Below are 17,431 nucleotides of genomic sequence, written 5' to 3' on the forward strand. Positions count from 1 at the left end.
TTTGCACCTATTCTCTAGAACTGGTTGTTAACATTCTAAGCAGTTCAGAGAACCAGTTGTTAGAAGAAATTACTGGCCTAATCCTGTAAGGAAGGCAGGAAGGAAACATTCTGGTGTTGCTTACAGAAACTGCCTCTCTGTTAACCCTTATTACATTCTTGGCTGGACTAGACTTCCTGTCTCAGGAACTTCTCTGGAGTTTTTTTCCCCTTCTTTGCTGGTACTTTGCTTGTGTGGAGTGACCATTCAAAGTTACAATGGCACTGAAAAAAGGGACTTATGACCATTTTTCACACTTACGACTGTTGCAACATCCCCACAGTCATGAGAGGCCAGGCGAGGAGATGCGTGCCTCGATGTGAGTGATATTGAGTTGGCCACACCCAGCCAATAACATGACCACCAAGCCATATCCACCCAGTCACATGACCACCAAGCCACACCCACCACCTAAGCCATGCCCAAAGAAACGGTTATTAAAAAATTTGAATCCACCCCTGGATAAGAGGCAGTTTAGCTTATAGAAGGAATGTAGGAATAGTAAATAATTCCAAAAAGAACTTCCCCAGTTTCTTGAGTTATAAAGGCAACAGGACAGAAATGTACTTTCAGACTTGCAAAATTCTGTTAATGTAACCTTATAATAAAGAGTTCCGTTGTATTGATACTACACAGCCATCCAAAAGTTTCTGGATAGACGCACAACTCCAGTTATCAATTCACACACTCGTGCAGAACCCGGAAAAATTGTGGCTAAGTTATTCAACCAAAGCTCAAGCCTATTTACTATTCTTCTACTATTCATCTAACTGTGAGTTCCTTGTCTAACTTCCTTTCATTTTCCCTGTGCCTAAGAACATCAGGGCCATCCATCCCAGCAAATTTCTTTAAAATAAGGACGATCAACTCATGATTCATTGCCCAAGTATGTTCCCTAAACTCAGCTTTGCAACCTCCTGGGTTACCTTGCCAAAATTCAATAGCAAAACTAGTGGTGGGGGTGGTTTGCAACACAATTAGATTCTCTTTAAAAAACAAACAAATCCCAGAACAAACTGAAGCTCCTCAATTATATAGGGAGTTTAACTATCAACTTCATTTAGCATCTCTCCAATCGAAATGGCTGTTAAAATTGAATGCATCCATCATGTGAACTGCTCTTAAGCTGTAAATAATAAAAACCGGGAGCGGGGGGGCTTCATGCACCATCCATCAGCTACACCCAATGCCTGCAGTCCTGTAAATTCTGCCACAGGAAGAATCACTGGGTAGAATTGCCAATTGGGTATGGCTGCATGGAAGCTGCATGGTAAGCTTCCTAGCTGAATGACCCCATCTCACCTGCCTTTTTCCACTCTGAGGATGCTATCATTCTCATTATTTCAGGATTCCAACTGAAGTAGTCAGGGCAACTCCACCACTTCCTCCTAAAGCATTTGCCACATTTAAAATCAAACAAGTATTCAAAATCAAACAAGCATGTAATTGGATAAATTCATTCTTGTGGCTTAATGCTGTGTGCCCTTCATATACTGATATAAACAAGGAGCTCCACCCATTGCTACCACAACCCCTTTAGCTTAATGTCCTGATTGTTTTCTAGTTTCTTCCACCACCAGACGCTCATAGGGACTGAGTCAGAGTCTTGCACCCTCAGAATATTTCCTATGAAGTTGTAGAACGGACTTCCCTTGAGATGACCCAGGCTGCTACTCTTTAGGATTCCCAATTGACCTAGATAAAAGAAATGCTACCTTACTATCTCCAACATGCAAGGATTTTACTGAACAGGCACATGTGGAATTATCACCAGAAAGGCCCAGCTCAAGAATCAAAAACGCTGCTTCTCTGCACAGCAATGCAATGCAAGAGTAAGCTATCTTTAAGGCAGCCTTTCCCAACCTTTAGATTTGGGGTGATGGGAGTTGTAGCACTAGTTTGGAGAAGCAGCCTTAGTCCAGTAACTGCATCCCTATCTGTCCTAGTGCTAGAGGAACCTAGTGCCTTAGAAGAATTCAAAAAGAGAAAACCGCCAAGGTCCAAAACATGGATGAAGTACATTGCAGGGTCCAATTACCTGACATTGTAGGTAGCTGGAAGGCCGTGGGAAGACTCTGGCTTGTTCAGTTCATTCCCTTCTCAGTCTTGCCATCTCCTGCTCTGCAATGCTCTGAGCTTGATCTCCAGAATGGTGTGAACCGTTTTATTTTCCATCACTGCAGGGCTGGGGGGCTAGTGGTGGACACGTATCAAGAGAGGTTTTCATTCCCTCCAATGAGCAGCAAAGCAGGGAGGAGAGTGAATCTGATAAAGGCTTGGTTGGATGAAAGCAGCACTTGCTAGAATCATCGGGTGCTCATGTCCATGCAGCCAACACCCATCGATCAATGAGCCCAATGAGCAGGTGACCGCGGGCAGCAGTCCTGAGACCACCTCCTGGGCTGAAATAATATTGCTAAAGCCAGAGGGCAAAATGCTTCCTCTGAGGTACAGTGGCCATGACAGCTCTAATTGTTGTTAGCATTTCTCATAGAAAGAGAGACAAGAAGCCATGATGGAAGAGCCCAAGTCTGCTTCTAGTATCAAGTGAGCAGTGGGCTCCTGGTCAGCTCCTGAGTGCCTTTCCATATTGTATCAAAGAGGAATGCAGGTTTCAAATGCAGGTTTTTTTTTCCTGACCCCTGGCAGTTTAATAATGGGATGGAATCTGTAGTGGGATTCAATTTTTTTTACTACTGGTTCTGTGGGCGTGGCTTGGTGGGCATGGCAGGGGAAGGATACTTAAAATCTCCAGTCAGAGGTGGGATTTGCTGGTTCTCCAAAATACTCTAGATTTCTGCTACTGGTTCTCCAGAACTGGTCAGAAACTGCTGAATACCACCCCTGGATGGAATACCTTTGCACATTTTCTTTTCTACACAGGAAATGATTACAGGTGTAGGAACTGTCTTCTCTCCCAACCAAACTTTCTTTGCATCCTTATGGTTCCACCTGCCAGGTAGCGAAGGCCACTCTTTTTTCTAGGAATGTTATCTTGAGAATCTGTGGAGTAGGGAATTCAGAGTAACAGTAATTTTGGCTGCCTGGGGTATTTAACAACATGGTGGGCACCTAATATTCCCAAACATCCATCAGAAAACATCATCAACTCTTTGTAATTAAATGGCTTTTCCTTTATTTTTAGATGACTAGAATCAGAGAGAGAGAGATAAGCCAGGGCAAAATGCATAAGCCTATGACGCAGACATTATATCTGCTACGAATGGTCTCTGGTTTATGCTCGCAGACTTGTAAGCTTCATTAATTCAAAGGAGAATTTAAGAGGGAGCTGATACTATTTTTATTTTTTTTAAAAAGACTGGAAATCTTTTAGAGACTTTGCTGAAAATCAGTAAATTTGAACACTGATTTTGGGATTTACTGATTAAAAAGTTTTTTCTAATGGGAAGAAAGGAATTGTGATTTTACATACAATATGGGAGGGTAGAGATGGTAATTGCTATATTTATAACTGCTTCAAAGAAAATTGGAAGTCACTTTAGATCTTTCTTTTTTCTTCATTTTTTGTTATTCACTTTTTAAACTTATTAATCTTTTCTATTTCTTCCTCTTTGTTTCTATAGTTTTAAAAAATCTTTTATCAAAAATATTTATTAAAAATTTAATTCAGGAGAGGACAAGGCCTTAATCTTAAGTGGTGCAAAGCTGGTTCTTTTGGCTACATCTTTCAATGTACAATTGACCTAGGAAGCTGGCTTTCTATGATTGAGTTTCTATATTTTGTTAAATTGGTTTAATCCTAGTTTCATGAGTAAACTATAGTAGTGCTAAGCCAAAACCATTCACATTATGGCTTAGTAAAAATCTAAAATCTAGCCATGACATTGGCAGATATCTCATATGACAATGCTAAATAGTTCAAGGATAATGCACACACTGCCATTTCTCTGGAATCATGCTTTTACTGGATCCATAAACATTTTGATTCTTGCCCTCCATTATCGCCTCAAACACATAAGTTTTAATTCAAAACTCAGTTCCCTGGAGTAGGACTTTCCTAGTCTGCACATATTTTACTTTGATTTATGAACTGTACTTGGCTTTCATATTCCACATCTGGAGAAGGACACAAAGGTACTCTAAGCCAGATGCAAAATGGCAATTTTGAGAGAAACAATCACCAGCCAAACTCTGAGGATGATTGACACATCCAGGTGCCAACAGGGGACCTTGTTCTTCCCTTCCTATTGCTGCCTGGGCAAGGGCATGAATTGGATCGCAAGGGAGATGACCAATGAATGGTCAATATGGACTGTAGTAGCAGGATCTCATACACTTAGGCCTTCCTGGACTCTGGGATAGATTTGGGGTAGGCCCCAGGCATATATAAAATCAAGATGGATTAATAACATATACAGGTATAATAGCCTTTCTGGATCAAGCCCACTGAAGAGGAAAAGTGAGCTAGTAGAAGGGGCAGCTGTCTGGCCTTTCTTCCCCTCCTCCTGTTTAGCCTTCAGGCTCCTGGATCTGGCCTTCCTTTTCTCACCATCCATCTTCTCCTGTCAAGCTAGTGACAGTTGCGCCTGGTCCTTTCTCACACCTGCTCATCTCACTGCTCAATACCTGCCCAGCAGTTATATTAGAGCTGCCACGGGTGGTGACAGAGGGAGATAAATGGGCAACCAAGAAGAGGAGAGGGAGAGACAAATCAGGGACGAGGGTGACGAGCTGATGCTATTAGAAGGAGGAGGAGGGGTGGGGGGAAATATCTTGCCAGCACGAAGAGTTTGGGGAAGTCAGTGGTTTGAAACAGGCCTCAGCTGAGGCATTTTGGAAGCAGCCAAGAACAGTAAAGATGTTTCCCATTCCCCAAAAAGTATAAGTGGGTTCTATGCCCCACAGTCCTACATGCATCAGCCAAAAGAAGGAAGTTTCCTCTGGTTTCATGTCATACCACTTAGGATAGTGTTTTCCAACCATAGCAGCTTGAAGCTATATGAACCAATTTTTCAGTCAGCGAACTGCTTTAGAAGTAGAGAGCAAAATCGCTCATTCTATCCCTTTGCACCATGGGATAGCAGTATTATTGCAGAGAGGCCCCAACTTCTTTTGAGCATTCATGGGCATACATGAAATTTAGAAGGCATGTTAGCAGCACTCTCACAAAATGGTGGCTGTGTTTCACTGCTTGAGCACAATAAAAACCCAGTTTCCAGAAGGCAAATTGCTAAAGTTGCTTCTCCCAGTCCACTTTGTCATTCCAGGATGTTCTTCAACAGCAACCTGGACAGTTGGACAAATTTTGAAACAATGAAGCCCAATGAAGCCCATTGTTTCGATTTTCTAAGAATGCCTCTGAGGTCTATATGGAGTCCTCAGGTACTCTATGGAGTAAACAGTGTTTATTTGAAATATTTTAACTTCCCACCTGCTCTACTAAGTGGCAATACTTGACTGACCTAGGCAAATCTAGAAAAGGCTATGGTTGGTATTTAGAAGGAAGGAAATATCAGAACTATACACCTGACCAAAAAATTGGACAACATCCTGGATGAAGACTATTACAAATTCCTCACGTAGTATTTGTCAAGAAAATTGTGTGATGTTGTCCATAAAGTCATTAGTCAGGCTTGACTCAAAATTAAAAAGAAGCAGGAACATTAGTTCTATGCCTCTCATTACTCAGCTCTTAACTGAGGTTTCAAATGTCCTAAATTGAAATGATTGCCACTGCGAATTCTTTAACCTGAAAGCTGTAATCTATATCAAATATAAAGTAGTGAATTTTCTTGGTAAGTGTGTCATTCAACCAATGGGTCCTCTAAAGTTACAGCTGCCCTTGAATCTGGAAATGATTACTATTCTGTTTGTTTGCTGTTGTTATTTTTTTATTGTGCTTGCCTACCCTGTACTTTCATGGATTTTTTTGTTCTAAGATTTAGCCCAGCAAGCTTGGAAGTGTAACTGCTGGTATTAAGAACAATATCCATCTCAATGATAGTGATTACGCTTCAGCTGAGTAGTAAAGTATAATTATTAATAGGGCGTAAAAGTCAACAAAGATTTAGTTTGGTATAGTACTTAAAATCAGTTGGGAGACCTTGGGAGAGACCCTCTCTCTCTTAGTCCTGGGAGCCATTTCTGAATGTTGCCAGGAAAAATGTAGGGATTGAAGTAGATCTAAAAAAAAGGAGGAGGAAGAAAAAGAAAAAAGCAGCTACACTGGATATACAAACCAGCGGATGTTTTACCACACCAAAAGAATGACCTGGATACCTTTGTTATACTGGATCTTCAAAAGAGATCTGTTAAAGTTGTGAAGAATTTTGTAAGAAAGGATGAAGGAAAAAAATGAGAAGAAATCGTGTTCCAGGATTTTGAGGGGGTTAAGGTTCAACATATTTTATACTAAAGATAAGAGGAGGAATATAAAAAGAACAGGATTGTTCAAAGTAAAAGGTTTATTTGATCAAGGTTAAAATATATATGTTGTTATATCTGGTAATTCTTAATTGACTTTAGTTGACAAGGACAGAAGAACAAGGCTTTAAAGATTTGTTTATAGATTTGAGATATGAGAAAGAGAGATCATTTGTCGAATTTTAATAGAAAGTGATGTTACTAACATTATTTATACCTGTTATAAAGGAAGAAGTATTTTCCACTTCTTTTTTCTTTTCTTTTCTGCACTATTTTGCTTTGCATTTTTTCTTTTGTTTGTATTAGTTTTTGAATTTGTAATTGCAATGCTCAGTAAAATTTCTCCTTCCCCCTCCCTCTGCATAGATACACATATACACACAAAGAAAACTGCAAAGGGTAGCTCAGCAATTCCCCAGAAGTTAAGATTGACTTGGAGACACATACATACATACATACATACATACATACATACATACATACATACATACATACCAACAAAGCTGCTTTAATAGAATTCCTAGACATGATAAGAGACCAAGAGGTCTCCTCTCTATTCTTTTTGCCAGGACTAAGCAAGTAGACAAGAATTTCAAGTTGGGTAAGTTCTCACATTGTAACATTCATAAGTACCAATACAGTTTTGAGCAGAAAAATGATCAGGAAGAATCTTTAGAGGGAATGTAATAGCATAGCTACTTTTATAGGATAGGGTAAATGCTGGTTATTCTATTGGCTAACTCTTTATCAGATTCCCAAAGACAACCACCCATTCTCATTACCAGACATTGCACAGTCCTAAATACTATCCCTGGGTCCCTTTTGTCTTCTCTGACATTCTGGAAAATGGTTGTACTTGAATTCTTTTTCTGGTTGGTTATTAGTATTACCCTCCACTCATTAAGGATTGTAAAAGGTTCTTTTGTTAGTGTCAACTCAGTGCATATTCAAAAAGCCAAATTCTTGAGGATTAAATTACAAGGGATATCCTGCCTTTAGGATTGTACTTTGCCCTAATATATCTCACATTAAGCAGTGCACAGCTATTTCCTCACAAAATTGTCATACCAAAAGGACCATCTTCTGCCTCTCTCCTACTTTCTTTCAAGAAAATGGGTAACTGATAATTTCAGTATATAACCCAGGATGATTGGAATTGTTTTTAATCTAATCAGAATATGGAATCAGGTGATCTTGAAAGGGCATTCTCCCATATTCTCTTTAAATAGCATCTCTGCTTATAACCCATGCAGCAGATAAGTCAAAGATGGAGGGATGTGCTCTACAGTACAGTCTGGAAAACAATAATAGAGGACAATTGGCTCACCATAGATTTTGCAGAAGAATTGAAATTATACCATCCACTTCACAGATAGATGTCATTTTTGTAGAGGTGATTGGGCTACTGGCACCTACAAACCGTTGATGTTTTACTTCCTAGACTCCCTGTTTGATCAGTGATATTCTTCACATCTGTGGACTTTATACAAGTAGTCCTTAACTTACCACTGTTGCTTAAGGACCATTCGAAGTTATGACAGACTCATTAAAAGTTATTTACAACCTATTCTCACAGTTACTACTGCTGCACCACTCCTGTGGTCACATAATTGAATTTTAGATGCTTGTGGAAACCAGCTTGTATTTACAACTGGTTGCAATATCCTGCAATCTGTGGGCACACAGAGGTTGAAAGGTGCTTTTACACATGTGAATCCTCATATGGAATTCATGTGCCACTCCCATCATAGTCAGTGGGTGACAGTGATAGACAAACTGTATTTGGAGCAGGAATGTCCACGTATATGTGTGTGAGACATGTGCCTCATAATATCATTGTGCAAATTATTTGTTTACACAACAATATCATTACATATGAGACATATCTTTTAAGAGTTGCCTTATTGGTGAGACTGGCAGCATATTTATATATATATATATATATATATATATATATAAGTTTGTTCGGGTACTTAGTTGTGTATGGCATTCAGCTTTGTTCCAGCAAACTTAAGGAAATTATTTATATATTTTCTTAAGTTGTGGACTTACACATCAGTATAGTTGTGCTTTTAAAGTTGTGACTTTCAGCAGAATCTCATCTGCCTGATGATGGCAGATGATTCTGCCAATGCCACAACTTAAAGCTACTATGACGAAATACTGAACAAAGCTGAATGCCATACATATATATGTAGGTCTACATGTTCCTTTTCCGTGTAAGATTAAACTATCTTGGCGAAGCGAGGTCCCACTTCCATCCTCAGGCTGTGCTTTCGGCTTCGTGCCAGCACACACACACATATATATATATTTTTCTTAACTTTTCGTGGGTATTTATATGTATGGTATTCAGCTTTGTTTGGGTATTTTCCCACGTCATTATAGTTGTGCTTTTAAAGTTGTAGCAACATTTCGGCAGAATCTCATCTGCCATCATCAGGCTTCTTCTGTATAGTGTTCTTGGAAATGATCAAAGATCTACACGTGGAACAAGAAGATCTGCTTGTAAGTTTCAACGTGGTTTCACTATTCACTCAAGTCCCGATAAAAGAAACTTGAAATCATCAAAAATAAATACCAACCAGCTAAACACCTCATGGAACTAACAGAACACTGTTTAACCAACACATATTTCATATACAAAGGACAAAGATACAAGCAAATTGAAGGAGCCCCTATGGGATCACCACTGTCACCCGTCATTGCAAACCTGTTCATGGAAGAATTCGAATCCAGAGCCCTGGCTAATGCCACCCACAAACCCAAACTATGCTTAAGATACATCGATGACACATTCGTGATTTGGCCCCATGGAAAAGAAAACCTAAACAATTTCCTAACACACCTAAACAGCACACACCCCAAAATCAAGTTCACCATGGAAATGGAAACAAACAAACAACTACCATTCCTAGATGTACTAATCTACAAAAAAACAGATGGCACACTAGGACACACCATATACCAGAAGAAAACACACACCAACTGCTACCTCAACGCCCAATCCCACCACCACCCAGCACAGATAAACTCTGTGGCCAAAACACTAATTGCTAGAACCAAACACCTGGCAGACAAGACACACATAAAGACTGAACTATGCACTCTGACTAAAGTACTGACAGCCAATGGCTTCCACAAAAGCAAAATCAGCGGCTTGATTCACAAAAACACACTGAGACACAGTGGAGACCTAGAAGATGAACAGACCTATGGAACAGCTGTCCTGCCCTACATAAGAGGTACTACTGACAAAATCAATAAGATACTACACAGGCATCACATCAAGACTGCCTTCAAAACAGACAGAAAAATAGCAGCCATCCTTAGAAACCCCAAAGATAAAATTGACTTGGAAAACCAAGGCATATACGAAGTCCCCTGTGCATCATGCCCGGCCACATACATTGGACAGACCAATAGAAGAATAAGTACCCGCCTGGATGAACACAAAAATGCAGTAAAAAAGCTGGAACACACTTCCTCACTAGTCCAACACATGAAAGCCACAGGTCATAGCATCAACTTCAATGGCACCAAAACCCTAGCCATTATAGAAAACCCCAGCCACAGAATTATCAGAGAAGCCATAGAGATTGAAAAAAGACCTGAAAGCATGAATAGAAGAGATGATTCCACCAGACTGTCATTATTTGGAAGCCTGCACTCACAAACAAAAAAATCTCCACACCACTAGCCAGGCAAACACCTGGGCACAATCCCCCCTGATACCTCCAGCTTAAACACACCCCAACCAGGCACCCAGATGAAACCTAGCTTCCTAACAAATGATAGCTGTCCATTTACTCAGAGCCAAGCTGCACTAAAAGCCTCCAATACAGGAAACACAATGTTGCCAGCCAATCAAGACACAAAAAGAGCCACAAAACAGACAGAAGATATTAGAAACACCAATCAAGCAGAACACAGCAAACCCCAAGACCAATAAAAACAGACCAAGACTTCCAACCAATCAGGATGAAGAACAAACCATTCTGGCACAGCAGTAGGCTAGCCCCAAATTTAAAACTGAAACGGCTGTGAGAGTCTGACTCACAAACGAACACAATACAGAAGCCTGATGATGGCGGATGAGATTCTGCCAAAATGTTGCTACAACTTTAAAAGCACAACTACAATGACGTGGGAAAATACCCGAACAAAGCTGAATACCATACATGTAAGTACCCGTGAAAACTTAAGAAAACAAATATACATATACATATACATATATATGTGGATCTTTGGTTATTCGGGTTTTCTCCTGCGTAAAATTGGAAATATCTAGGCAACATTTCGATGAAGCCTCATTCATCATCTTCAGGCTTGTGTCTTCGGCTCTGTGCTTCTCAGAGATCACCAAAGATCCACATACAAATACCCGCGAGAACCTCAGAATATATAACTTCAGTCAATCCATGAACTACTATAAGTTGAGGAATATATCAAAATCATATATATATATATTCCTCAACTTATAGTAGTTCATGGATTGACTGAAGTTACAATGGCACTGAAAAAAGTGACTTATAAACATTTTTTATACTTATGGCACTTGTGACATCCTCATGGTCACATGATCAAAATTTGGATGCTTGGCAACCGACTAAATTTGTGACAGTTGTGGGTGTCCCAGGGTCATGGGATTACCTTTCGCAACTTTGTGACAAGCAAAGTCAACGGGGAAGTCAGATTCACTTAACAACTATGTTGTTAACTCACACAACTGAAGTGATTCACTTAACAACTGTGGCAAGAAAGGTCATAAAATAGGACAAAACTCACTTAGCAACTTTCACTTAACAACATAAATTTTATGCTTAATTGTGGTTGTAAGTTGAGGACTACCTGTACTGAATGCTGAAGATGTAGTGATCCATGGAGTCTCAACTCTTGTATTAAAACATTGAAGAAGTGGGTACTGGGGAAGATTCAAAGGTAAGATGAGGGGCTTGGCTCAGTGGGTTGCAGATGAGAACTCTCCAGTATTGCTACAGGGGTTGTTGATAACCCCATGTGGTCTTCTTTCTCACAACAGAGTCTGAAACACCATCATGTCACAGCCACAATACCTTCCTCCCTTGAGGCGCGTAGCAATATGCGGGGGCACTCATGGGAATGAAATGTCAGGTGTTTATCTAGTCAAGCACTGGCTACAGGATCCATCTGAGTTGCAACGCAGTACCTTTCAGGTCACACCTTTTGTGGGCAACCCCCGTGCAGTCGAGCAGTGTGTGCGCTACACTGGGAGGGATCTTAATCGTACGTTTGCTGCAGCTTTTCTAAAGTAAGTATTATGCTTTCCTGAAATCTCTAGAAGTTTTGTAGGAAACACAAAGACCACCCTTCTCAGGAGCTATTGGAAAAGACAACATACCAAACATTTGTTTGTATCAAATATGAAGATGCTTAGATGTCTAAGCCCTCACTTAAGGTTTGTTGCCTTCCTCAGTCTGAGGCCCTCCAAAACTGCTAGCATATCTCCATTTACAACCAATTCCAGCCAAAGTGGTTTTATCCATTCTGGCTAGAATAGTAGAAGTTGGAGCCCAATGTATCAGCATAGTACCAGATTAGAAGAAGCATCTGCCTCCTATCCGACCTATCAGACTACCATTGTTTTGAACATCTCTTTCTCAGTACCAAGGCTTCAGATTCAGACTTTCAGGAGATTCAGCGTGCTCAGGAGATCAACCAGATCTTTGGACCCAAAGGCTCATCTCAAGCCTATGATTTTATGTTAGACCTACACAACACCACAGCCAACATGGGTTGCTGCCTCTTACTGAAGAGTGAATTTAGCCTGTTGTCCATACACATGTGTAACTACATTCAGGTAAGGTCATATTTCTGAAATTTCCTAAGAATCTAACTTTTTCTCCTGTTTTCAAGAATGGAAAGCTGAGCTTTCCTTTTAAAAAATCTTCTTTTTTCCTGCCTTTGCAGAAACACTGTACAGTGAGACACTGTCCCATCTTAGTCTGTCAAGCATCTGGAGAGGAGGCTAATTTCATGATGTCAGTGGCTAAACATGGGCTAGGTAAGGAATAGTTCTCAGCCTGGTAACCTTTCCTAGAAGTGTCCTGGAAAGAAGTATATGGAATGTCTGGAAAAGATGCATATGGCTCATAAATTTCAGCTGCAACCTTACAAAAGTTCACAAAAGATCCTATTAAGTCTTTACATGGTGTCTAATCTTTTGACACAGCAGATGTTTCAAGCCAACCCTGGTCTACATCAAACCAACACTTACTTACATTGGTCTTTTTTGATATTGGTTTCTTAATTCAATTTCTATGTTGACATCCTGTATAATATAGTGACAGTATCAAGGAGTTGCTTTTCTATGATGGGAGATTTAAAAATATTCTATTAAAATATCCAGTTAGTTGTTTTTTGTTGGAAGAGATTGAGAGAGCTAAAATTCAGCAAGGTAAGATTGGAATGATGTTTTCTCACATTATTTAGTTTTATACAACTAAAAACTAATGTAGACGTAATTCACATCTCTCCCACCTGTTTTCCAAATTTTTATTTTGTTCAAATCTTGTTTTCTTCTAGCATAACTTATTTGGGTTTCTCTTGGATGCATATTAAATCAGCTGTTTATAAGATAGGCTGGTTTCCCCCATTGTTTACAGATACAGTATAATTTATATTATGAAATAGACTTAGAGATAATGGCCCAGGGGTGAGATTCTACCTGGTCGGACCGATTCTATAGAACTGGTGGTTATGATTCTGCGCAGTTTGGAAAATCGGCAAATCACACCACTGGCTGTCCCCGCCCCTCTCCATCCTGTCCACTCATTCCTTACCTGACATATGCACTATCCAACTTGCCTGCCTTGTGCCTTTGCCAATTTTTTGGTAAGTTGCTATTTTTCTTTCCCTTCCCCTGACCATCAGCTGTTCCAACTGTCAGTTGTGTCAGGAGATTTAGATTAGCTAGAAAGCAGGAAAATCGTTGGATATCTTGCTTTTTAGCTAATCTAAAAGCAGAGCTGAACCTTCCTTAGGACTGAAGCTTCTATTTTTCACTGCAGACTCAGGTAGCAGATTGCAGAAAGATAGATCTCTGAGTGAATCTGTGATTCTGTGAGCAATTCAATCTGCCTGCCTATTTTGCCTGATTTGGGGTAAAAGTTGCTCTTTTTAATAAAAAAAATCAATATTTACAATATTTACATACAAGCCATACCCACCCAGTCATGTGACCACCAAGCCACACCCACTCAGTCACATGACCATAAAGACATGTCCACAAATTAAACCATGCCAACAGAACTGCTTAAGAAATTTGAATCCCACCCCTGTAATGGCCATTCCTACATTAGTAAATGTCTATGGAGATTCTCAAATATCCAGGTCACGGTTTCTTGAAACAGTCCATCTACCTTTTGGAAAAATCACCTTTGGACCCTACATTAGTAGGTTGTAATGTCTTCCAATATCTCATAGGTATTCTCCAAGTAAAAAGTGGGAAATATTGCAGTTCTTGCATTGCCATGTGTGATCCATGTAGAAGAAGGAAAGGTATATTTAAGGTAAGCAAAGGCATTCCAACCTAATTCCATAATGATGTACATCCTCCCCCTTTCTTCCTATAATCCCTTACAGCATTAGAGTTGGGCCCACAACCCCAGGGAGTGGCACGAGCTGACCTGCTTGCTAAGATGAGAACGATCGTGGCCTGCGCTTTGGACTTCATTGAGCTTTTTAACAAAGGTGACCTATTTTGATTCTTGAACTGAGAAGCTCCCATAAACGTGAGTGAGAAATGTTACCCTTAATAAGACCAATTTTGGAGATTACCAGAATGTCATAGTTTTACTGATAAAATAATGAAAGCTATGGCAACAAGCTCTCCCTTTGTCAAAATAAAAGTGAAAGAAAAACTAACGGTGAGCTATCAACCAACCATCATGTGTTTTTCAGTAATATGTCTGGAAATATAATCTTGTTTCCCTCCTGTGTCACACTCTAGTGATCTGTCATGAGATTTATGCTGATCAGGCTCTTGCCTTAAAGCAGGACATAAAAATACATTAATTTTAGAGAAATAATGATACAAGTTTTATAGTGAAATATGTGGTATTAGCAAGAGAAACAACAAGGAACCGTGAAATGCTAAACCACAAGGATCATCTATCGGTCACAAACTCATATTTGCCAAGATACCTTGTTTCGCTTGTAACAAAACCACAAGCTAGGGAGTTTAGCAAGATGGGCTTGTGACATCCAGCCATCCTAGCCTAGCAACAGGGGAGGGGGAAAGCTGTGTTTCAAGTAACCAATGAATGACTGACAAGTTATATTTCTGTGTTTTGCCCCTTCTGAAGAAGTATATAGGCATTTGCTGTTCTATAAGAAATTTGTTCAGAAATGACTCTCACTAAAATACTCCGAACCTGTTTGCGCAAATAAAACTTTTTTTTGCGCAAATAAAACTTATTTTTGCGCAAATAAAACTTATTTTTGGTTTCCAAAGTCTGAGTCTCGTAACTGAATTTTAACATTAAAATCTCGGCATAAATTTTAATATTAAAGCCTAGACATATGGTACCTTCAGAAGCAGAAGCTGACAAACATCTGATTAGGAATCATCAATTTCCCAGGGTGGTGGGGAAGGAATTTATTCATCTTCCTGCCTCACAGAGTCCTGACTGTGATGGCTGAGCATAAACATTGTGCAATCTGGTTGTCGGTTCTGCTTCTTTTTGTTAGGCACCTTGTTCCCAGCCTTTGAAATTGAGGCATACATACCGGTGGAACGGAAGGACTTCCCCCGTTATCCCAATGGGGAGATTTCTGCTGTAATACATCCAAATCTACAGGTGAGTATGAGGAGAAGGAGGAAAGAAGAGAGGGCCTATGTGTGTGTGTGTGTGTGTGTGTGTGTGTGTGTATGAGAGAGAGAGGGAGTGCATATGAGTGCATGTGTGCATGCACACATTGTTTGAAGCTTTCTGGCTGTTCTTTGCAACATAATAGAACATTGAGTGCTTAAAACTTTGGACATCTGTACATGAGCATTTTGCACCAGTTTGATCCCCCTTTGGATCTGTGCAATCACACAACCTATCAGGCAGCTTTGACAGCTGTCTATTTTTTTTCTGGGCACCTCTGCATTTTATTTGAAATTAGAGCAATTTGACGTTTTTTCACTTTGCAACACTTCATATCGTGACTGGTCCATTTGGGAAGGGATTTTGGGGGGGAAGGGTCCATCCCTCCTCCTAGATTCTTTATTTTTTCTTGATACATACTGCTATTCCCTACATCTTCAGAAGATTTTTAATGCAATTAAAATGAATGTGCTTTTCCTCCTCCCTTTCAATAAAATCCACTACAGAGCACAGAATCAAAATCAAAACATCCACGGCAACGTATAAAATTAAGAGCCATAGCAACAGGGATCCACCAGCAAATGCCTGTGTTTTCTTTTTATGTGGAATAGGGCTGAGGGGATGTTTGTAACTTTAGAATACCGAGGAGGGGCAAGGCAAGGCTGGAGAAACACTCTTACTGGGGATTAGGGCCCCCTCCTTTGCTTCTTCAGGATCTCAGGGTTTCAGGGCCAGGAGGAGAAATGAGGAGGATTGCTGTTCAGCTCCAGTAACTGCCTTGTGAGGGAGGGGAAATATTGTGCTAGGAAACTGGAGTTAAAATAGCATGTGAAACTATGAGGTTTGGTAAGTTTGCCATAGCACTGCAAGACAGAGGAAAATTTCACTTGTCAGAATGTCCTTTCTTAGGTTCTTAGGTCCTCTGATCACCGAGTTGTCTGCTTGAGTAGTATAGAGAGCGGAGGATAATAACATATCAGACTCCACTGAAGTCTGCAATTAATCATCCAATAGTGACAGTGCTCATTACAACAGTTTCATCTCCTGCAAGGATTGTTTCCAGCTCATCAGAGGATACTACACAGGGGGAGGGGTGGGGGTGGGGGAATGCTTGCTCTTTGAAAAATCTTCTGGCTATTTTGTTCTTGGTATAAACATCAAATCATCTCCCTTAGGATAAAGATTTCCAGCTCCTGAAGCCGGGAGATCCAGTTTTCCAGACTTTCGATGGAGAGGATATTCTGCATGATGGTGACGATACTTTCTTCCCAGTCTTCATCAATGAAGCAGCCTACTATGAGAAGAAAATAGCCTTTTGGAAGACAAAAAAGGAAACATTTGCCCAACCGGCACTGCAGAAGGCATTTTAAGTGTGATGATCAATAATCAAAGGCAATGGAGGTTTCTGTGTTGTGCATATTCTAAGAATCCATGATACTGGAGAAAATGTATGAGGTCACTAAGAATCCGCACCAAAGTGATGATAAATAATGAAAGAAGTTGTGCATGGCTTAATCCATGTAACAAACAAATTGTCAGCCATATTTTATTTAGAAGCTTCTAGGTTGCCACATTTTAGTGCCTGGGAATTTGGGAGGGGGGGGATTTCATAGAGGAGGAAGATTAGACTCAACAACATTCTTCTCATAAAGTCAAGGACAAGTTACCCTGCACCTGGAGTACTCCAGTTAGAATGGTGGTTGATTGGACCATGTAATGGACTGGTGGGTGCAGGGGATGGATCTTTGAATTTCTTTTGGGGAGGGAAAACCCAGAACTCTCAGCTTCGGGTTTTCCCAGATGCGCCAATATGACTTCTTTAATAAATTCTTATTTGGATGAACTTGGTTTCTGAGTGCTAAATGAAATGGGGAGTTTCATTGGAACGCTGACACAAATGAGGATAATCAGTTTGTTGCCTGATGCAATTATCTCCCATGCTGGGGCAATATAGCATGCCCTTCTCCAAAACAAAGATGTGCCCTTGTGATGGAATGTATTGAGAATTCCCAAGAGGGAGGAGTGCATTTTGGAGGAATAAGAGACAACTCAGTCCGGATATTTTGTGTGAGAGAAAGAGGGAAATGACAGCTCCTCCCTAATAGCCCTCAGAATATATGGCAGATGCAAATAGTAGCATGCTTAGTATGGCAATA

The 17,431-nt window shown here is 40.2% G+C and overlaps 2 protein-coding genes across 4 annotated transcripts in view; one reads left to right on the plus strand and one right to left on the minus strand.

The window, feature by feature from the left end:
* Positions 1-1,372, minus strand: part of TBX10 (T-box transcription factor 10) — a 16,263-nt gene extending 14,891 nt beyond the window's left edge. The window contains exon 1 of the mRNA XM_087926290.1: positions 1,342-1,372. Within this exon, the coding sequence (XP_087782416.1) occupies positions 1,342-1,372 (31 nt within the window). The remainder of the gene's footprint in view (positions 1-1,341) is intronic.
* Positions 1-17,118, plus strand: part of ACY3 (aminoacylase 3) — a 19,308-nt gene extending 2,190 nt beyond the window's left edge. For 2 of the 3 annotated variants that reach the window (XM_026708107.2, XM_087920677.1), the window contains exons 3-8: positions 11,465-11,713; positions 12,067-12,262; positions 12,373-12,466; positions 14,047-14,154; positions 15,154-15,263; positions 16,451-17,118. In XM_026708107.2, the coding sequence (XP_026563892.1) occupies positions 11,481-11,713; positions 12,067-12,262; positions 12,373-12,466; positions 14,047-14,154; positions 15,154-15,263; positions 16,451-16,645 (936 nt within the window). In that variant the 5' untranslated portion in view covers positions 11,465-11,480 and the 3' untranslated portion in view covers positions 16,646-17,118. Of the gene's footprint in view, positions 1-675; positions 812-11,464; positions 11,714-12,066; positions 12,263-12,372; positions 12,467-14,046; positions 14,155-15,153; positions 15,264-16,450 lie in introns of all 3 variants that reach the window. The other variant, XM_087920678.1, reaches the window with a different exon arrangement.
* Positions 17,119-17,431: the final 313 nt, after the last annotated feature.

This window comes from Pseudonaja textilis, chromosome 1 (assembly GCF_049901715.1).
Source record: "Pseudonaja textilis isolate UNSWEBS1 chromosome 1, rPseTex1.2, whole genome shotgun sequence".
Classification (NCBI taxonomy): Eukaryota; Metazoa; Chordata; class Lepidosauria; order Squamata; family Elapidae; genus Pseudonaja; species Pseudonaja textilis.